Source organism: Alosa sapidissima, chromosome 13 (genome assembly GCF_018492685.1).
Source record: "Alosa sapidissima isolate fAloSap1 chromosome 13, fAloSap1.pri, whole genome shotgun sequence".
Classification (NCBI taxonomy): Eukaryota; Metazoa; Chordata; class Actinopteri; order Clupeiformes; family Clupeidae; genus Alosa; species Alosa sapidissima.
The window spans coordinates 23,973,563-23,995,607 of record NC_055969.1 but is presented as its reverse complement, the minus strand read 5'-3'; the positions used below and the strand labels follow the sequence as shown (position 1 = coordinate 23,995,607).

At 44.2% G+C, this 22,045-nt stretch overlaps 4 protein-coding genes across 6 annotated transcripts in view; 2 read left to right on the top strand and 2 right to left on the bottom strand.

Annotated features, from left to right (window-relative positions):
• Positions 1-2,666: 2,666 nt before the first annotated feature.
• On the top strand, positions 2,667-10,456 carry rassf6 (Ras association domain family member 6). The gene is made up of 11 exons (XM_042059156.1): positions 2,667-2,871; positions 4,212-4,293; positions 4,700-4,778; positions 5,687-5,847; positions 6,554-6,654; positions 6,902-7,092; positions 8,554-8,655; positions 8,812-8,863; positions 9,129-9,247; positions 9,857-9,954; positions 10,112-10,456. The coding sequence occupies exons 2-11, from the start codon at positions 4,235-4,237 to the stop codon at positions 10,185-10,187; spliced, it is 1,038 nt and encodes a 345-aa protein (XP_041915090.1). The 5' UTR covers positions 2,667-2,871; positions 4,212-4,234; the 3' UTR covers positions 10,188-10,456.
• A 121-nt stretch (positions 10,457-10,577) lies between these two features.
• LOC121680017 (onchocystatin-like) lies at positions 10,578-12,646 on the bottom strand. Its single transcript, XM_042059163.1, has 4 exons — positions 12,233-12,646; positions 11,704-11,834; positions 11,174-11,275; positions 10,578-10,927 (listed from the first exon to the last, which is right to left on the bottom strand). The coding sequence occupies exons 1-4, from the start codon at positions 12,321-12,323 to the stop codon at positions 10,853-10,855; spliced, it is 399 nt and encodes a 132-aa protein (XP_041915097.1). The 5' UTR covers positions 12,324-12,646; the 3' UTR covers positions 10,578-10,852.
• Positions 12,647-13,480: 834 nt separating this feature from the next.
• On the bottom strand, positions 13,481-18,364 carry LOC121680016 (cystatin-C-like). Its single transcript, XM_042059162.1, has 5 exons — positions 18,225-18,364; positions 15,912-16,059; positions 14,749-14,900; positions 14,292-14,393; positions 13,481-13,901 (listed from the first exon to the last, which is right to left on the bottom strand). Exons 2-5 carry the CDS (start codon positions 16,003-16,005, stop codon positions 13,821-13,823), a joined length of 429 nt encoding a protein of 142 aa, XP_041915096.1. The 5' UTR covers positions 16,006-16,059; positions 18,225-18,364; the 3' UTR covers positions 13,481-13,820.
• A 112-nt stretch (positions 18,365-18,476) lies between these two features.
• tmem267 (transmembrane protein 267) overlaps positions 18,477-22,045 on the top strand; it is a 7,102-nt gene continuing 3,533 nt past the window's right edge. Inside the window, exons 1-3 of one of the 3 annotated variants that reach the window (XM_042059160.1) lie at positions 18,500-18,580; positions 19,429-19,739; positions 20,756-21,177. In XM_042059160.1, the coding sequence (XP_041915094.1) occupies positions 20,806-21,177 (372 nt within the window). In that variant the 5' untranslated portion in view covers positions 18,500-18,580; positions 19,429-19,739; positions 20,756-20,805. Of the gene's footprint in view, positions 18,581-19,428; positions 19,740-20,755; positions 21,178-22,045 lie in introns of all 3 variants that reach the window. The other 2 variants (XM_042059159.1, XM_042059161.1) reach the window with 2 other exon arrangements.

Below are 22,045 nucleotides of genomic sequence, written 5' to 3'. Positions count from 1 at the left end.
TGGCAAGAATATAGTGAATAGCTGTCTGTCGGATTCTGGTGTCTGGTGTCAAAGACGTGCATGTGCCAACAGCGCATGCAGCAAGACAAAGCTGGAAGGTCAGAGTCCATGTGCTGCTTTGAAGCAGCCTGGAGTGATAAGCGAGAGGCAGGGAGGAGTGGTGGAGGTGGGGGGGCGGGTGGGGTCTTATGTCTCTCATATGGATCTCAGTACAGTCACCATGGTCACTACAGCAGGCATACAGACGTGCCTCACAACAAGGGAAAAAAAAAAGGCTGATAAAAGCCGTCAGCCCGTCAGTTTGCTACGCAGCTGTTCAACACAATATCAAAGCAGGGATCCATTACTGCGTTACATCCATTTCAAAAAGAGGTCTTTAAAGAGCAGAGGGTGACACTGTGCTCACATGCAAGATTTCTCTCAAGGCGCCATGGGAGGAGAGAGAGAGAGAGAGAGAGAGAGAGAGAGAGAGAGATAGAGAGAGAGAGAGAGAGAGAGAGAGAAAGTGCCTGATGTCGCTAGCTGCTACTGCCTGCTCAAGTGATGCAGAGAGGGCTCTAGTGTTGGGGAGGGAATGACTGAGTCTGGAGAGATGAGAGGGAGAGATTGAGGGCTGGAATGAAACCAGGGCGTCTTGTGCTGTAGGCTTTCACAAATTAACACCAGGCTGGAACCCTACTGCCGGCTCACCAACTTATTTAGAATTATTTGAAGAGTTAAGCCCTGCATATACAGTATACATACATCCTTCTGACATGCAAAGTGAGTCGTTTTAAAATTGGTGTATATAAAACGTTCATTTCCCCTTTAGATGTGAATACAGCCTCAATAATTGGCTAATTTTGAGATGCATTGGGGTGCCACAACAGGTTTTTCCAGAAGAACTAAGCACTTTGCAGAGTACTGTAACAAGCTTTTCCTCTTACATGTGCACTGAGCATCTGTAAATTCCATGGAATATAAAAGAATGTAAAGTGTTACCCATACTTGTTATATTGTGTAACTACACATATCACATCAGTGGTATTTTTGGACTCTAGATCTTAAATAACCTTACTGTCTCAACCAGCCCAAGTAATTATAATTTATCAAAGTGCCGATGTGTCTTATGTTTATGATCGTTGCAAGTTGAACATTGGAATAACCATTAACAATAATAGCAAACATTAAATTACAATTAAGAATACCCATTTATTGGACAACCATTAATACCAACTATTAATGATAATGATGATAATAACACTACTACTACTACTACTACTACTATTACTACTACTAGGCTACTACTAATGATAATAATAATGATAGTAAGTAGTATTAATAGTGATAGTAGTATTAATAGTAGTAATAGTAGTAGTATGATGGTAATTTCAATTTATAGAATTCAATTTCAATTTATTGTGCTTATATAGCGCCAAAACATTACACATGTATCATGGCGCTTTACAGAATGTAGGCAATCAGAGAAAAAGAAAAGAGGGAGAAAAGAAAAGGAAGGAAGAAAGAAAGAAGGAAGGAAGGCCCATGGGTAACAGGGGCGAGGAAAAACTCCCTAGAATTGGAGATACATGTAGGAAGAAACCTCGAGCAGATCCACGACTCAAGGGCCTGACCCATCTGCCTAGGGTCAATACAGGACAGTAAGGTCTGTAAACAATGACAAATGCATATGACAGTCAGGTGTGGAGAATAGGACATGGTGTTTAAAGCACCTGAGGTGAAAGTTACAAGAGGTGGGATGATTACGTATCCGGTATGATAAAGCATTAATCATGATTTAGTGAGAGAAAGTGCAATAGTCCGGCATCGGAAATGTCCAGGAAAGAAAGTTGTCAGGGGGCAAGTGGTGGGTCAGCAGACAGGCCAGAATCCGGGCAGAGTTGTCATAGGCAGGTGATGGGGCTGTACGGGCCAGGAATCCAGGTAGAGGGACAGTAACACAGCAGTCAAGGATGGGACTTCAGGTGGGATGGGTAAGAGGAGGGCCAGGCACACGGATGGTTGATGACTGGTGATGATATACCTCACAAGTGAGGTACAGTAAGGGAGAAGAAAGAGAAATGTAGAATGGGTTAGTATTACTTGAAATCAATGTGGTTAATGTCAAGAAGTGATCAGTGGTGCTATATATTGTTACAGTAAATCATAGTGAGAATGGGCAAGAGAGGGAGAGTTGAGAGAAAGAGGGTAGAGGAGAGAGGGTTGTACGGCGTGGCACATGAGAAGTCCATGACAGCACTGTGCTATAGCAGCATAACTAAGGCATGGTGAGGGGTAGTCGACACCAGCGCAGGTATGGTCAGTGACCACCATCTCATGCGCGACTGGGGTGCCAGTCACACGAGGACTCAGCAGGGTGGTCCATTCCAAAATCCCCGAGATGGGTGAAGTTCCACACCACACCATACCTAACTATGGGAGGCAGTAAAGAGGTATGTTTTAAGTCTAGACTTAAAAATAGGGAGGGTGTCTGCTAATCTAATTGTAATAATAATAATAATAATAATAATAATAATAATAATAATAACGTGTTTGCTTTTGTCCTCCCTGGCATATAAATGGTTAATGTCTCCTGGGCCGTACGCTGTCAGCCAGGTGTGAGGTTTATGCTGTGGGTGTGTCCGCCAGCCAGCGTCGAGGCAAGCCCAACCTACACACCCCGACCAAAGGTGAGTCATATTATGCTAGTCTGCCTCCTCTCACAACTGCGTCTCGGTGCAATCCACAAAAACACACTCCGATCCACAACTCAGCTTTTCCCTGTGCTTCAGAACCCACAGAAGGGAAAACACAAGGCTTCCAATCACTTCACATCACTGCCATAAGAGGAATGTAATCAAGCACAGTCACAGAGCTTCTTACTGAACACAGGTGGGTCGAAGCTTTGTTTTACTTTCGCTGTTGGTTTGAACAGGTGGTATCATGTAGCCTACATCACGCATAGTCACCACACAGATCCCCCGGTGTGTTTGTGTTTGATCCTGTGCCTGCTTCATAAGAGAGGAATGCTCAGAGACTAATGGTTTTGGTGGCTTACTATAGAGACAACTTCAAAGTCCTGTGTAAAGCCTTCCAAACCTTAGAAATCAAGGGTCTGTATGCATTTTTCATGTTCCTTTGTGAAGAATAGGGTGTGTTAGCACACCGACTGTGACTGGCAGGCAGCTGTGCCTTTGGGGGACACAAGGTGTTTTGAACGTTGTTGTCTTTGAGAGGTTTTTTTGAGATATAAAGGACATTGCTCCATCTGTCTGGATGACAGTATTTAAGGTTTTTTTCATTGTGAAACAGAAGTATTGACATAGATGTGTTGACACAAGAGACACAGCTAGCATATGTGGACTGTGGTCAGTCTGTGATTTGTGAGGAAAAGCATAGAGCACGCTCAGGCGTGATGATAGGGTTACCACACGCACACACGCACACACACACACACACACACACACACACACACACCGAGAGAGAGAGAGAAAGAGGACCAACCAAGAGAGAAAGAAGGAGAGAGAGAGAGAGAGAGAGAGAGAAAAAAACAGAGAGATTAAGTTGAAATACCACTGCACATACGGTGCTCGGCCTACACAGTGATTAAGTCTGAGGAAGCCAGCCTCATACGTGTGGTGGTGTCGCTAGGGCAATGGCAGTGAAAACAGCTGGCATGGCCCGGGCAGGATGCACTCTCTCCAACAAGCCTCCCTCTTTCCAGCGGAGATGGCTTGTTTGGAGAGCTCTATTTGAAATACCAGAAATTCCTCTGCTTGACAGCATACATGTCCAGACACTGAGCCACTGTTGGATGGAAAAAAATGAATACGTGCATGATGTGGTTGCATTTGGTTGAGATAGGGATGAGCAACATCAAAATTCCCCAGCAAAAACAACAAATTCAAAGCATGTTGCTGTTTGTGCTAATGTTGTTGTTATTATGCTGTCTGTGTTCTAAGGCTGTGTGCATGCGTGCGTGCGTGCGTGCATGTGTCTATGTGTGTGTGTGTGTGTGTGTGTGTGTGTGTGTGTGTGTGTGTGTGTGTGTGTGTCTGTGTGTGTGTGAGTGTGTGTGTGTGTGTGTGTGTGTGTGTGTGTGTGTCTGTGTGTGTGTGAGTGTGTGTGTGTGTGTGTGTGTGTGTGTGTGTGTGTGCATGTGCGTGTTTGTGTGAGGGTGTGCCAATGTTTGTTTGCTGGACAGAGTAAACATTTGCGATATTGTCCTGCAGATCTGGTGTGTGCTGTGGTGGAAATGGAAACAGGCAGGCCTCCATCTGTTATTAACATCGGGGACGGCAGGTCTTTCTCCAGGTAGGCTTTTCCCCACGCCGTGCTCATCAGCAACCTATTGTGGCCTCTGGCAGGCTCTTTGGGCTTTGTGTAGAACAGAATGACCATTGTCCCTTATTGCTGTATTTCATGGGAATACAGCAATGGCAGGTGAAGTGGTGTGCATTAGCCATCTGGCATGTATAAATAGCCTCCACATCATGCAGCATAGTTGACGGTAATCAGAAAGTTTGTAAATATTCCAACAGGTGTCATAATGTATGGTATAATGACTTTTTAAAGAATATGCATGTGCATGTGCATAGAGAAATCTATAAAGGAAGCATAGTCAAAATGGTAATTATAATGGGGAATTAGTGAGGTGTGAGATATTGCATTCATAAGATATCTCTTTCCAAATTCTGAAAATCATTTTTTTTTGCCCTAGGGTTGAATTTTTGTCCTTACTGGACACGTACAACTGCTTCTTAAGAGACAAGTCTCATCTTCACCTTCACTATCATGAGGTAGGTACTGTAGGTAGGTGGGTGGGTAGGTAGGTGGGTAGGTAGGTAGGGTGGGTAGGTAGGGTGGGTAGGTAGGAAGGTGGGTAGGTGGATGGGTAGGTGGGTGGGTAGGAAGGTGGGTAGGTAGGTAGGGTGGGTAGGTAGGGTGGGTAGGTAGGAAGGTGGGTAGGTGGATGGGTAGGTGGGTGGGTAGGAAGGTGGGTAGGTGGGTAGGTAGGGTGGGCAGGTGGGTAGGTAGGTTGGGTAGGTAGGTGGGTAGGTAGGGTGGGTAGGTAGGTGGGTAGGTGGTGGGCACTTTCCTTTCAGAGTCAGACTCACATTTAGTTCTGTATTTTTCCCAAGGGGATAATCTCGTCCTCTTTTCCATATAACAGATAACAATAACCTTCTCCCCACATAACATATAACAGATACCAATAATCCTCTCCCCACATAACCAAAACATGTAGACAGAACAGCATTAAGCAGACAGTCAGCATACATACGTTATATGACAAATACCAAAACCCTGTTCCCACTCCGCTCAGTCTTGGTGCATACAGCTCTCTCCCCCACAATAGGTAATATCACGGCAGCAACACTGCAGCCAGGCAAAGTAGCCACTGCACTGTGAGCTGTGGGCTGTTCATGCTCAAAACAAAACATTCATACTCTTGCCGCCGGTTATTGTCAAATTGAATTCAGTCTCAAACCAAATCCACTCTGCTGACACACACAGAATACTTTTCATTTAGACTCCGCTCTGGCAACAGAGAGCACTTTCACTGTTGCCCCTGATACATCTGTTACCCCCTCAGCAGGGAGTGAGAATCGATGCACAACGACTCTGGTTCACACGCCAGTTTTAAGTGGTTGGAAATGGATAAAAATGCTAAACAATTTGTCGCCCTCTGCTGTCCGTCCTGCAGAATGCTGGAGAGGTGACAGTTGAGGGCTTCCTGGTGATCTCCTGGGGCGTGAAGAGGCCCATCCGCCTGATGATCCAGGATGAGAGACAGATCCTCCCGTGTGAAAATCCACAGTCATCTCTGGAGGGTCACGAGCCCATCAGTCCCCCTGGAGGCAAGAGGTTAAATGGAACACTACTTACCAAGGCGAAACTTTGAGTTGAACATCATGGGGGTTGAGATATTTTAAACCTGTGCTACATACAGCTAGCCTGACTCCGCCTATCTACTGTACGTAGATGCACTCATTTACATTTCCCTACAGTACTCCGTCTGGAATAGCTCTCGTTTACTTTGTTTACTTTGGCAACTTGTCTCCGAACCAACCAGCGAACAGAGGGCGTTCCTGAGAGCGCTTACGTTTAAGTTGGCAAGTCTATCGTTATCGTTGTGTCCCCCGTGGTTAACATACTGTACTGTACGTCATTACCAAACGTTAGTGATTGAACTCCAATGATTTCAAACTTCAGACAAGCGTCCACCCTTTTAGGAAATAAACGTTTGCCAATGGATCTAGGCCAGATTCTCTGGTATCCAGGCTAACATACAGCAGCTCTGTGCAATGCCCCTAAAGCTGCCCCAAAGGCCTTGTGCTTTTACCCTAAACATGCTTCCCATGAATTCTTTCAGGTCTGTTAGGACTAGCAGGCTTGCATCAGGCAGAGCAGGAGAACACATTATTATTCCATGAATTCATTTATCTTTAAATGGAATGGATTTGTGAAGAAAGAGCACGTAGACAACAAGCCTGATCCAGACACTCCATCAGGTTTTTCCCTTGCGTCTGACGTCACTAACACAGAGGCGTATGGCGTTTCCTGTTCTCAGAGGCATGACGCGCTGGGGAGAGTTTGACGATCTCCTCTGCATCGATGAACTGGAAGAGAGCAAGCCCAACCTTCTAGAGGACCATCCTGTCCTCACACAAAGTTTGTTATTTTACTACTTTACTTGCTGTTATTGTAAAAAAAAATGTTTTCAAATTCTTCTTTATTTTGCACTTATTAAAGTTTGCAATTTCATATTGACCGTGGGGAATATTTTTACATTACATTTATTTACATTACAATTACAATTTATTTTAAATATAGTATATGGTTTTCTCTTGTTTACAAAACACATACTGTATCCTACCCTGGAGATGTTAACCCTTGACCCTTGACCTTCTGCCCCCAGCCAGCAGCTATGAGAGCAGCACCCTGAGGGCGCCCCGTCCCAAGCCCATCACGGAGGAGAGCTCTGTCCTCTTCCGCACCCTTAGCGACGCCTCACTGGTCAAGAAGAGAGTCAAGAGCAAGACGGTGGCCGAGAGACAGCGCGCACGACAGCACCGATTCTCCATCAACGGACACTTCTACAACTATAAGGTCACAAGGGGTGTGGGGGCCGGGGAAAGGGCAATCTGATTGGTTGTGGTGTAGGAAAAAGGGGAATCTGATTGGTTGTGGTGTGGGGAAAAGGGGAATCTGATTTGTTGTGGTGTGGGGAAAAGGGCAATCTGATTGGTTGTAGGGTAGGTGAAAGGGCAATCTGATTGAATGGGGTGTGGGGGAGACGGCAATCTGATTAGTTGTTAGGTAGAAGAGATGGCAATCTGTTTGCGCGTTTCCCAAAACCATAGTTGCTAACCTGTTAGCTTGTTAGTTGGTTGGCAATGGGAAATTGCATTGCAACCAACAAAGTTGCTAACTTACTTAGCAACTATGGTTTTGGGAAACACACCCCATTTGATGTGGTGTGGGTGAGAGGGCTATCTGATAGTTGTTAGGTAGAAGAGATGGCAATCTGATTGGTTGTAGGGTAGGGGAGAGTGCTATTTGATTGGATGAAGGGTAGAGGACAGGACCAGTGATGCCAGTAACGCGTTACTTAGTAACACGTTAGTCTATTTTGACCACTTTTTTCGGTAACGAATTATCTAACGCGCTACTATTTACAAACCAGTAATCAGAAGTTACTTATCTAAATCACTGTGCGTTACTATTTTTGTCATTTTCCTTAGTAAAAAGATATATTCTTTGCTTTCTTCTTGTCTCGGGGATTAACATCATGTAGGCTAGGCTATGCCAACCTTTCCAGCATGAGGACAACTCAATTTGCAATTTTAATTACATAAAATCTCCCGGAACCTAGAGGCCTATACAATGTAGACAGAACAGCATTACAGCATTGGTAGCCTATATTACTCAGGCCTATACTAGATGGCTAGTTGCCAAGGCTACATGAAAAGGCCAAACTACCAAAATCTACATATTTTACTATCACAATTTCTATCAATAGGCCTTCCTTATTTGGTGTACTGACTAGACATTATTGAACAAACATCTGCATTTCAGTATCTAAGTAGGTTAGGTTGGGATGTCTGCTATACATTGTTGGCATTACTGTTAAAATGCACTTCCAGTATAGTGAATATTGGCAAAACCGGTTATCATTTTTATGTTGAGGCGGTGGGGGTGTTGTCGGCAGCTGCTGAAAGTAACTAAAGTAACTTGTAATCTAACTTGGTTACTTTTAAAATCAAGTAATCAGTAAAGTAACTAAGTTACTTTTTAAAGGAGTAATCAGTAATCAGCTTACTTTTTCAAGGTAACTGTGGCAACACTGGACAGGACTATCAGATTGTATGTTGGATAGGGGAATTTCAGGATTTCTCAGCATCATAAAGTCTTTCCTAATTCCTTGATGAAATTGTTTTCTTTTCACCTTCAGTCATAGAACAATTTCTGTTCCCTTGGTTAATTGAGGAGGAAAAGATTAGAATGTTAGAATGTTTTTCTTAAATGTCTTTTTTATTATTATTTTGTGAAACCATTGTGGCTCTGTAGACGTCCATCTTCACTCCTACCTATGGCACCACCACCAACGTACGCATCGACAGCCGGATGAAGACCCAGGAGGTCATCAGCCAGCTCCTGCACAAATTTAAGGTTCAGTTCTGGCTCATGCCACATGGCGGCGCCACTAAGTCCTCAACTGGCTTTCAGTCATCATGAGTTGTAATAGAGAGGCCTATTACTGTAGATGTCCTCTGTATGAAGGACACACACTGCAGTCTGTGTTTTACACCTCATCTCTCTCCTCAGATAGAAAATGCCCCAAATGAATTTGCTCTCTACTGCATTCACCAAAGTGGCGGTAGGTGCACTTTCATGGCTTTCATATCATGGCTATATCTGAATTTATAAAGATAAATGTTCTACTAAAAGAAGGTGACAAAGTTTTATGTTTTTATTTTTTTTATTTTATAAAAACAGTAACATTTGTGTAGTCATGAGTGTAAATATTCTATTCTGTTCTGTTCCTATCTGATTCTGTTATATTATATTGTATTGTAATGTATTCTATGGTGTGCCCCCTATTGTATTGTAATGTATTCTATGGTGTGCCCCCTTGCATGCAGAGCGGAGGAAGCTGGCCTCCACTGACCTGCCTCTGCTGGAGCGGGTCCTCCAGGGTCCCTCAGAGAGCATCATGAGGGTCTTCTTGATGGACACTGACGAGCAGGAGGTTAGCAATGATGTGAGTAGTGGCAGTACTCTCTCTCTTTCTTTCTCTCTCTCTCTCCCCATTTCTCTTTCTCTCTCTCCCTCTCTCTCTCTTGCTCTCCCTCTCTCTCTCATGGTTATTGGCTGCTCGAAGGTCCTCTCTCTCTCCCATGCACACACACACACACACACACACTACTACAAACTACAAAACTGACAGTGCAAAGATGACGGCGTGTCAGTCTATAAAAATGTAGATGTCAGTATTTATCCAAATGAAGCCGTGTATTGCAAAGAACTGATGACTCTGAAGACGTGCTATGCCTACTGTTTGAATTCAGTCAACAGTCCCAGTGGCCGTTTGAAATAAAATTATTTTCTGTATTTTTATTTTCTGACCATCATTCTCATTGACTGTCTATTTTTAATCTTCTTACTTAGAAAGCTCAGTCAGCAGGAAAAAAATATGGGCATACGAATGAACACCCCTGTTATACTAAAATAGTCTGTAACCATAAATTGTTTGCCTTGGCATTTTGGTTTGGTTGGGTTTTGGTTTGGATTTAGCCCCTAAAAGGTTGAGATCCCCTGATCTATGGAATAGTATGTAGCTGTGCTCATAGTGCATGCTCTCTGTGTTCAGGTGGCGCAGTATCTAAACCTGGAGCTACCCATCCTGGAGAGGGTTCTCTGGACGTTACAAGACGAAGAGAATCGGCAAGTTCAAAGGGTCATCTCAAAGTAAGCTCTCTTACTTGTACTCACACTGTTGCACAACAAGTGAATGCACTTCTTTGCTAAAGGGATACCTCTTGGCATAGACTACCCCAGGCTGTGTTCTGTGGGCATTGGGTGGGACTGATCTGAAAGGGACTACAGATGCCTTCTTGCCCCACAGGTACCGACAGCAACACCACCTCTTGACCCACTTTCTGACCTCAAAGCTGGCGCCCAAGACAGAGACCGCAGTGTGACGGGCAGCTGCCCAGGACTGGCAGGCCCCTCTGTGAGCCCGTCGCTGGCACCACCGGCAGGCCAGACTGGGCTTTTGGCGTCGGTGTCTGGGGTGCATATGGCACAGTAAAAACCTCACTCTGAACTCTCCACTGGTTGGAAACTGGGACTGTATTGCAGTCATTTTTGAGAAAATAATGTTTATAGAATTTTTATGGGGGTGTAATACTGTTGTATATGACTCAGTTATAATATGATTCATGTGAATAAACATCTAAGTTTCATTTAACTATAATGTGCAGTTTCCATTTCTTAACTACTGAGTTACTAGTTTTTTTTAATTATGTGGCCATGTATGGGGACAACATTAAGATATACCAAATGTTACTTATTGTCTATTTATTTTTTAAAGCAAACAAGTCTATAAACAATGTATTTAAACCTGTGTCGAAGTCAAAACAAACAACCAAAACATTGAATAAACAACCAAACCACTGATATGCTGCTGTAGCAGAAAGAAACATATTCAAACAGTGCATCCAACAATTCACATCCATTTGACAAAATACCAAAATGCTCTTAGTGGTAAAACTGTAATGCTTTGGGGCTCCAGTCTCATAAGTGCACTGCTGAAGAGTTTCTTCCTAAAGATGTTTTGTGCAGCAGCTCAAGACTCTGAACAGTTCTATCTGCACCTGCTCTTCACTTGGGGTTTAACAGAATTGAGGCTGTAGGTCACTTCAAAGTCACACTGCTTTCTCTGTAGAAGGAAATAACATACAACACATACAACACATAAACATACATATGGAAAGCACATGTAACATATAACTTGCTGATTGTATATACAAGCAACCAGCAAACAATGTTTATTATTAACTAAATGAACATGTTTGAGAACAATGAATTTGTCAGGAAGGAAGTTACATGAACTGAGCATCGTGCAACACCGTATTTTATCTTCTATCTCAAACAGCCTTTGGCTCAACTACTTCCTCCCTCGTACCTCTTTCCCCATCTCACACTTCTTCAGGTCCACGTGTTCAGATTTGGAACATTTGGTTTCCCCAATCGTCGCTATTATCTTGTAATGTATTGCATTTGTCACCTGCATTTACAAAAACAAAAGTCAGACAGTTTTGCATTGAGATGAACTTAGAGACTGCACAGAAAGTAGGCTGTGACTCTACCTGCTCTATATCAGCTGTCATGCTCGTGTAGACATAAGAGTATTAAGGCCTCTGCACATAGACGCTGACATGAGTTGGGCTTACTCCACTTTCGACATTTGATTACATTAGATAACATTGTTTTCAATACAGCCCTGCACATTAGCATTGAACTCTGCTGGCTCCGCCATGTCGATTATGATGTTCTATTTTTATTGGCTCAATAAAATCGAATTGTTTATCGAATGCTTGTCAGTTGGTGTGTGGACAAGTGACGGAAACTGTTGGCACACTCATGTCAGTGTGCAGAGTACTTCAGAGGGAATAAACAGTCCTCCTTCTGGAATGTCCTGCATTCATGCGGTACCTGGGCCGACGCTGAGGTGACATGGACCAGTCTGAAGTAGTTGGGGCTGTTGGCTTTCATGCTGAATCGGTCCACAGCTTCCTTTGCCACTTCTTGGACCTGCTGACTCTCTGGGTCGAGAGGATTCCAGCCTCCCGGGACAGCAAGGTGGAAAACAAACAAAGAAAATAAAAAAAATCCAGTAAAACATATCAGTAGTGGAGAAGTACTTAGAGTCCCCACAGAGAGCTACACAAAGGTTTATTTGTTCGCACCTGCCGTAGCTTTTAGTTGTGGGCCAAGGGTGTGCCGCGTGGACACTAAAGAGACCTTCCCATCTCTATTAGTATAAGTACATATACATTCTTATAGTTACATGACATAACAACTAATGTATGTTGAGGTTTTCTTCGTCTTCGTTTTTATCCTCAACATGCCAGTCTAGAATTATTGCTCCTACAGCAATCAATCATTTTGCTAAAATAAAGAAAGTAAAGACCACAATGCAAAACCTACACACACACACACACACACACACAGCAGTACTCACCCCCCATCTTTTTCTCCTCCACAGCCTCCTCGCCAGGGGCTATCTGGCAGACTGAAAGCAGCGTCAGCAGCATGGTGACCCACAAGGCCATGGTCACAGCAGTGCACTGGTGTGTGTGTGTGTGTGTGTGTCAGGCAGACAGCGGGACAGAGAAAGGTGCTCAGAGGCTGGCGGCTGACGGTGACTGAGACAGTGATGTCTCACACACTAGAAAGATAAGCTCAGAGCTCCTCCAAAGTTGCCTTCAGCTTCCAGCTTGCCATCAGTAATGCATGCCGAGGGATTTACTGCCCCCTATTGATCATTGTGCAGAATGCTGAGTGACAACAGAAGCCTTCATGGTGATCTGGGGCATTTTGTACATTTTGGCCATTTTTCTCAAAACTCATTTCTAGCTGAGACACTATATCTGACCGTCTCTCTCTCTCTCTCTCTCTCTCTCTCTCTCTCTCTCTCTCTCTCACACACACACACACACACATACACACACACATGCACACAAAGAAACAAACATGTAGAGGCTCAGTTTCATGGTAATGTGACATACTGCAAAAATCAATACTACTGCACTTTCATGAGCTGAAGGAGATCAAGCCTCAAACATACTTGAAACATTCTCTAAGCCTCCAGCGTTTGTGCGCAGTAAAAACTCCCCTCCAAACTCTCCACTGGATGGGAACTGTGATTGCGGTCCAGTAATATTGTGAGACTGATGTTTATAGGAATTTTATGAGTGTGTTTACAAGGTTTACAGCTGAATGTAACTCTTGTTACATTCATGTACTGTAACCCAGTTTCCATATACAAGCATTTCAGCAGAGTTCTGAAATAACCACTTTTAGAGATTGTATTATGCAAACAAAGTCTCAAAATCAAATTCTTAATCCAACATTTACTCAGAAGCAGGCAATCCCATATGCAGTGTGTGGTGTCTGGGAGGAGGAATAAACAGTTCTCTTTGCAAACATAGCGTAACATAGCGCTGGTTGCTAAGGGCAGGGCTGTGGGAAAGCAGTGGAAAATGGCATCATTACTAAGAATGAGTAATGACACAGGACTCGGTATACCACTCTCCTGGCCGCCACTCTGGCACCGTGGAAACAGACATCTTTGAAAAGCGCACTGTGTCTGTACTTTCACGTCTTCTTGAAGCAAAGCACTTCATTGTATATTCTGATGAAGCTTTCACAGAAGACAACCAATAAAACTCGGACTCGTGATCAAAAATAGAACACAAATACGCGGGTGCACTGTTGTAATGTGAGTGATAAGTTGATGTTTATTCACTCCCCACTCCACTCACACAGATCCAAGGTTGGGTACGTAATGTCTCCAGACATGACAGACTGCTGACTAACATTTCTAAAAATACTAACTTTAGTCATCCAAACCTCATTAAAAAAACATTCTTTCACATGAACAATAAATAATATCTTTACCTTTTACAGCGAAATGCCAAAAAGTTAGAAACGTGTAAAAAATCCCATCCTTTTAAAACCTGCTAAAGCTATACAAAATAACCCCCTGATAGCCTCCTCTCTAGACTGAATAATCCTAGAAGGCTCCCGCATCTCAAGCAAAACAGTCTTTATCTCTTGCATGATGCGGTCAGCACTGTGAGCTCATTGTTGCGTGGGTTGTACTGGACGTGGAACTTACACTGCAGTCTCTATAGAAACACAACAAAACAAACACAACGTGTTATTATGAGCAGAAATAACTACCAATAACTCATATGTACACAGATATCATAAGTCTTTCCTAAGCTTTTACCTCAGTGAATATAACGAGTTTAAAAATAGAGCATGGTGTCCAATAAAGTATATTTACTTTCTAAGTACTTTATGGAGCCTTTCAAGAGAGTTCCATTATCAGCATCATAGTTGGCCCCACAAGACTTCCTTTTTAACATTCCATATGTTATCTTAATGCAGAGGAAGTAGATTGGGGCCCAAATAGAACGTTCAAGCATTGTTTTTGTTTTTATTGTTGAAAGGGTCTATTTACAATATAAAGCTAATTTTATGTTCTTGTGCCCCAGAAGGCAATGTGGACATACCTTTTTAGCCATGTCACATGTCTCTAGGTCGGCGTTTTCAGATTTGCGACACTTGGTCTTTCCAAGGGTGGCTGTTATCTTGTAGTTGATCATATTGGTCACCTGTGTACAGAGGGCAGGATCAGAACGGTGTACAGTAGCTTGAATGTCCGTCCTCCTCTATTGGTGACTTTGGATAAAAGTGTCAGCTAAATGAATGAATGTAATGTTAATGTAAGAAAATTCACTTAATATTCAAATATTTCATATTTTTCCATAAATGTTACTGCCGATATATTCCTTATAGTCTAGACTCTAGATCATTCCCAATGCACACTTGTGTTGATGAAACACAGCATGCCTGATCAGCCCAGTGTCTTTGGACAACAGGCGGCTAAATGCCTGAATGTATGTACAGTAAATGTTGAGTGTCTCTAGACAACTGAGGGCTAAATGTCTGTATGTAAATGTTGAGTACCTGGGTCTCAGCAGTGGAGACCTCCAGAAGTTTGAAGTATTTCTTGGCCTTGGAGTCGGCATTAAACTGCTCGACGGCTTTCTTAGCGGCGGCTAGAACCTCAGGGCTCTCTGGACTCATGGAGCTCCAGCCTCCCAGCAGCGGCACGTTCCCTACGATCAGAGGACGTCACATGAAACACACGCAAGAGTCCGTCGCCATTTAAAAACCTCACAGCAGCCAGCAGCACGTTCCCTTCAATCAGGTGACATCACAAAACACATAAGAGTCCGTCATCGGTTAAAAAACGTTCACAACAGCAGCACTTTCAGGACGCCACATACGAGTCTGTCTTACGAGTCCAAGCAGCACAACACAGGACTGCACAGGAGGAATCTAAGCAGCACAACACAGGAGGAATCTAGTAAGTAAGTATATATACTCTTTTGATCCCATGGGGGAAATTTGGTCTCTGCATTTATCCCAATCCGTGAATTAGTGAAACACACTCAACACACAGTGAAGTGAAGCACACACTAATCCCGGCGCAGTGAGCTGCCTGCAACAGCGGCGCTCGGGGAGCAGTGAGGGGTTAGGTGCCTTGCTCAAGGGCACTTCAGCCGTGGCAACTGGTCGGGGTTACAACCGACCACCCTCCGGTTACAAGTCCGAAGCGCTAACCAGTAGGCCACGGCTGCCCCAATGAATCTAAGCAGCACAACACAGGACTACACAGGCGGAATCTAAGCAGCACTGATATGAACCTCCTTCTGAGGAGAACAACATGGAGTCTATGCTATTGGTATTACAGATTTGCTGTTCTAGAATTCTGATTTTATGTTTACTTGATGTATTGACATAAATAAAATATCACTATACAATAAATAATGTACATAGCCATATGAGTACAACATAAACACCATGTTCGTGGATGTTTGTTTACATTAATCTGTAGGCATATACAGTACTGTCATCCATTAATGTTTGTGTAATGAGATAGCAAACTCTTTTTTTGTCCTCAACATATTCCAACGTTTTTCTTCATTGCCATAAGAAAGAGAGTGCTGACATTGCATAGCACAAAGGATCAAAACACACCTTACCTCACTTGTACCTCCATCACATATTCTATTCAAGGTAGACATACCACACTCAAACACCAGGAGAAAACCAAACAAACTGACTTGTACTGATAAGTTCCTCTTCCACAGGCTGGTCTCCAAGAGCCACCTCGAAGACCGAGATCATGGACAGGAGCACGATGATGTGGAAGGCCATGGTCCTAGAGGTACAGCGCAGCACAGCACAGAGCAGAGTGTAGCAGGTCGTCCGCTGGCAGAGAGAGAGGAGAGAGCGGAGAGCGAGTGAACCGCACGCCGAGGGAGACGGAGAGATATATACAGCCTCGGCTTTTCCCCTCGCTGATGGAATGTTTAACAACGGCGACAGCAGGACCACACCCCTTCCTGGCACAGAGGCTTGTGTGTCTGGAATGACTGGGCACTGTGACGCGCGCGCGTGTGTGTGTTTGGGTTTTAGTGAGTGAGCGAGTGTGTGTGAATGCTGGTGTGTCTTTGTGTGGACTTTTGATGTGTGTCAGCTGGCAGAAAGGGCGAGCAGACAGTGAGTCAGAGAGAGAGAGAGAGAGAGAGAGAGAGAGAGAGAGAGAGAGAGAGAGAGAGAGAGAAATAGACAGAGAGAAATAAATAGACAGGCAGAGAGAGAGAGAAAGGGGAAGAAAGACGGGAGGAAAGGAAAAGAGAGAAAGAGCGACAGAGTACAAGGGAGCCAGAGACAGTGTGCGGGTCGAGTAATCCCCTTACTGCCCTAAGCTAACGTCCTGCTGCCGGGGTGAAGCTCCCCCCCTGCTGTTGGGAGCGTGCCGGGGGGGGGGTGAAGCTAACCTGCATCTCCGCTCAGGTTCATTAGACAGAGCTACTTCAAGGAATTAATCAAGGTCTCATCGGGCATGCCATGAACGGACACGCACAGACACTCGCACACATAAACATAACCACACACACACATATACACACTAACACACACACACACACAGTACACACTAACACACACACACACATACACACACACACAGTACACACTAACACACACACACACACACACACATGCACACACATAAACATAACCACACACACACACACACACACACACACACACACACACAGTACACACTAACACACACCTGTGGGTGCACACCTAAGCCTCTGGCTTCTGTCTCTTTTGTCTGACTGTGTTGTGCGTCGTGTTGTGTGTTTTGTTCTGTGCTGCAGGGACAAAGTGAATATGTTGACCTGAGAGGGTTGGAATCACCAGCATGTCGTTACCATAGTGAACATTCAGGAACAGAGTGTGACATGTCTGAGTCATGCCCGTCTGAAAGGGTTGTGCTGACTTGTGCTGCGTTAGGACACTGTGTGTGTGTGTGTGTGTGTGTGTGTGTGTGTGTGCTGTGTTGACAGAGTGCATTGCAAACACACGCATACACAATGTCGGATGAGAATGTCTCTCATCCGATCTGACATACGCTCATCTGCTATCAAAAATAATATACAGAGAAAGTTATGAGCAATCTAAAATTGTTCAAATGTGTCGCCAAATAATTGCAGCAACAAAATATCTATCTATCTAGATAGATAGATAGACCAAATGTGGTATTTTCCATGTGAATGTCAAGATGGGGTTTAGGCAGGCTTGTGTTGTATGCAATGTGGTAAACAGCACTCCAGACATCAGCTCAGGTCACTGTTCCTGGAAGGCCTAAACCTGAGGACTGACATGAACGTCACAAAATCTCAAGCTTATCGGGCTTATCCCACACACTGGCCTGGACTTTTCCTGCTTTACAAAGGAGGCTTCAGACTTTCATTTCATGTAGACACAACACAAGCACATGAGACACCTACACATGTTTAATTCAGGGTAGGCTGTGGTCACATGAAGATTTCCAAGGTGCATTATTATTTTTTTTCCCCAAAGCAACCACAAGGTGGCAGAATTCCATGTAATTTGAAAGGGAGGAAAAATCAGTTGTCATCGAGTAGTGTCGTGTTTTCTCACTCGGGACTGCCGACCTGGGGCTCTGGGGGATGACCCACATTCTAGAACTGTAACTGACATTTGAAAGCATAGACTGTTCTATATATACAGTCTATGTGTGAAAGGTTCAGCCAAAACAAAGATAGTCAAACTGTATTTCATTGTTTCATTCTATCCTACAGATGCACATCCGGTACATGCATGCCTATGATTTAGTTTAATGGACAATCTTTCTTTCTTTCTTTTTCAGCATGTTGTCAAAGGTAGGCTATGACTTTTGGCTGACGAATTCATGAACATGAGCTTCTCTGTTGTCATTGCAACTTTTATCAAACCACTTGGGCTTGTGGGGACCGCGGGCATTTCGAGCGTGCACAAAAGAAAGAGCAAGTGCAGGTTGTTGCAGGGTTCGTATACGTTTATAAAAAAATATGTTTTACCTCACCAGTCGATACAGTAATCTCGAGGTGTCGGATCTCGGAGGTGACTATACTGTAGGTTTGGTTTTCTAGACTCCTTCCTTCCTAGTGGTCTAGTCTAGTGTGGGTGATGGTGCAGGCTGGGCGAGTGTAGGCTGGGCAGTGTTTGGTACTCTGGTTTGGTACCCAAGACTGGCTTCGTCACATTGACTTCGTCAGCTCTGGCTTCGCCATCTAGCGCTTCCGGACTAAGTGATTGGCAGCTCTCTTCTCCAATGATGCGTGAACAATAACAAGGAAGGAGGTTTTTCGTAACCGGCTGGACAGTACACACGGAGCCTACTCGAACACAGTGCAAGAATAAGCTACACAATGTGGTGAGTGGAAATATTTTTGAATTGGATCTGCGTTGTCTCCAATCCCGCGTTGTTGACATATTATGTGTGTTCTTCCTGCTGTGAGTCTGAAAATGCAATGCAATGACAAAGCTAGGTGGCTAAAACCGTCATCATTTGAAAGACATGCAACCAATTTAGGCTAACGTTAGCTGAGCTCGCTAACATGTCATAGCTTACCAAGACGCCCATCATATTTTAATTTATGTCAGGTTGGTAAAGACACGAATGTTAAGTATCCATCGCGGTATTATTACCACGCCTAAAACATAGTGAACATAGTGACAGAGATACCTGCATATTTTCGAGCTAGGGGTTGTTAAGTAGACATTTTTATTGGTTATTTGTTAGTGGTGTTGAATATGTTGAATAATGATGTGCCATCTTGTGTTATGTCTGTTGTCGTTTTCAAGACGTTGTAAACGTGTAGAATATGCATTCTAAACACGAATCGGACAAAAGTCAATGTGATGACCTATGTGAAAGTACTGCCGTATAGTCTTAACAGGATGCAACATTTACCTAACTAATGGGTTTGGTGTCAGAAGGGGATCCCGAGTGTTTGATATTAACCGTATTTGCTCGTTTTGCCTTTTTTACTTACTGACGTACTTATCAATATTAATACACACACACACACACACATATTTGATCTAGTTACTCATTCCTGCACAGCTTGGGTTTGTGTGGACTGTTGGTGGGTTGACCTCCCCTGAGTGAGTGTCCGGCCTCCTGATTCTTTTTTTCTTCTTCTTCTGTGTGACGCTGCTTTCTTCTCCCGGCCCCCCTGTCAGTTTGTGTCTGACTCACACCACTGTTGTGATCCACAGAGCCAGCGCGCCCATTGATGGTTGACACAGTTTCCTCCACCTCCTCCGCCACAACTGCCCACGTGAGCCACCACTGTTGTGGGCGGAGGGATTCAAGCAGGCAGAAATTGATTGTTGGGTATTTTTGAGCTCCCTCTATATTTGTCAGCTTTTGTCAGAGTCGACAAGAAGACACAGGCCTCTCCAGAGCAAAAGCAAAGCATGCAATATGCAGTTTAGGCTGGCTGCATTGATCGGCACTATCCAATCATCTGTGAAGCAATGTGTCTTTTCAAAGGCATTTGACACTATCGGCTGATCTGTTGGCTACAGTATGTCTGTTTTCCCAGAGCTTGTTTTATGCCTCATGGGGGTTAAGTCAGTGGGTGATTTTTATTTGAGCTGGCAGTCAAAACACTTTTGTCTAGTGTAAAATAAAGAAAGCAAAAATCTGTCAAAGAAGGTTAGGTCATGCCATGAACTAACCATTGTGGTCTTGTGGCATATCTTTTGATGTTTTAAGGCTGTTTGCTTTTTTTCTTTGCCATATACCACTGACTAGGGATGTAACGATTACCGGTATAATGGTAAACCGTGATAAAAATGTTGACAATAACAATTACCGTTTTCATTTCAAATATCATGATTATCACGGTTGATTACCGCGGTGTGGAAACCTTGTGTTTAATCCTTCCCAGCTTCATCCGAGCCTGCTTTTGACATACAGTAGGCCTGGTACAATGAAACAAAACTGGTACCCTACTGATTCTGTTGTCTAATTGATGGTTTTAACTACGATTCGTATTAGGCTACTCCTGATTTTAAAAGGCGGAACTTTTTCACTGCAAAATGTGCACTGTATCATGTAGCCACTCTGCGTCTTTTTATGTTCGCGTCCACATTAAATCCATTCCCCTCACGTTATCAGGAGAATACAGTAGCCTAAAGTTTTATTTTGAACGCTTACTTTGGTCTCACTCATTGCATCCTAATAACAGAAATAGCAAACTCCAAGTTGTGGTAGGTAGGGTAAGTTAAGCTATAAGCACATAGCCAATTAAACATGAAGAAAAAAGTGAACGGGACACTTTTTGAAACTATTTCAGCTTGTGTAGGCCTATCAGTACTTTCTGAACACACTTTTAGAAATACCGTGATAATACCGAAAACCGTGATAATTTAACCTCACGGTTATAGTGACCAAAATTTTCATACCGTTACATCCCTAATACTGACCATGGTAGAAGTACTGACCATGGTAGAGGTTAAAGTGTAAGCTGCAAACCAACCTTGTTTGTTTTCTCACAGATCCTGTGTGTCTTTCTTTGTGTTTTTTCTCTATCTCTAGCCACACAGCGCAGTGCTGACCCCTTCCGTGGTAGCTGTGTGAGGTAAGCCATGCGGGGCTTTCACTCCAAGCTGGACGGGTCGTCTGCGGGCCTCACGGTGCCGCTGAGCCTGGCAGTGGAGACGGAGAAGGCCCAGGCGCTGCTGCAGACGTTCAGCACGGCGTCCCTGTTGGCCAGCGCTGGACTCGGCCTCTTCTGCCCGCTGGCCGACCACGTGCTTCAGACGCCGTTCGTGCTGCAACATGTGTGGCTGCGCGCCCTGCTGGACAACGGAGTCCACGGCATCATCGGACTCTGGTCCTGGGCCATCGTCATCGGCCTGCGGAAGAAGAGTGACCTCTACGAGGTGGCCCTGGCCGGGTTCCTGGCCTCCGTCATTGACCTGGACCACTTCTACCTGGCCGGATCGCTGTCACTCAAAGTGAGTCCCTGGTGACCTGTGGCAGCAATTTGCATTGCATTCAAAGCCATATACTATCATTTCGCACAGAGGAGTGTATATGTTAAAACAGGTCGGAGACTGCATCCATAAAGAAAAACCATACCTGATTCATTGTCACTCTCAAAGTGAGTTCCTGGTGACCAAGGGCGGTGGTAGCTATTTGGGCTAGCAGCATGCAGTATCCAAAGAGCTGGGCTAGCAGCACGCAGTAGCTAAAGAGCTGGGCTAGCAGCACGCAGTAGCTAAAGAGTTGGGCTAACAGCACGCAGTAGCTAAAGAGCTGGGTTAGCAGCACGCAGTAGCTAAAAAGCTGGGCTAGTAGCACGCAGTAGCTAAAGAGCTGGGCTAACAGCACGCAGTAGCTAAATAGCTGGGCTAGTAGCACGCAGTAGCTACTAGGCCTAACACACTGATCTTTAAAGAACTGTAAGTGTTCTTTATAGATCAGTGGGCTAACAGCACACAGAAGCTAAAGAGCTGGGCTAACAGCATGCAGTAGCTAAAGAGCTGGGCTAGCAGCACGCAGTATCTAAAGAGCTGGGCTAACAGCACGCAGTAGCTAAATAGCTGGGCTAGTAGCACGCAGTAGCTAAAGAGCTGGCCTAACACACTGATCTTTATAGAACTATAAGTGTTCTTTATAGATCAGTGGGCTAACAGCACACAGAAGCTAAAGAGCTGGGCTAGCAGCACGCAGTGGCTAAAGAGCTGGGCTAACACACTGATTATAAGTGTTCTTTATAGATCAGTGGGCTAGCAGCACGCAGTAGCTAAAGAGCTGGGCTAACAGCACGCAGTAGCTAAAGAGCTGGGCTAACAGCACACAGTATCTAAAGAGCTGGGCTAG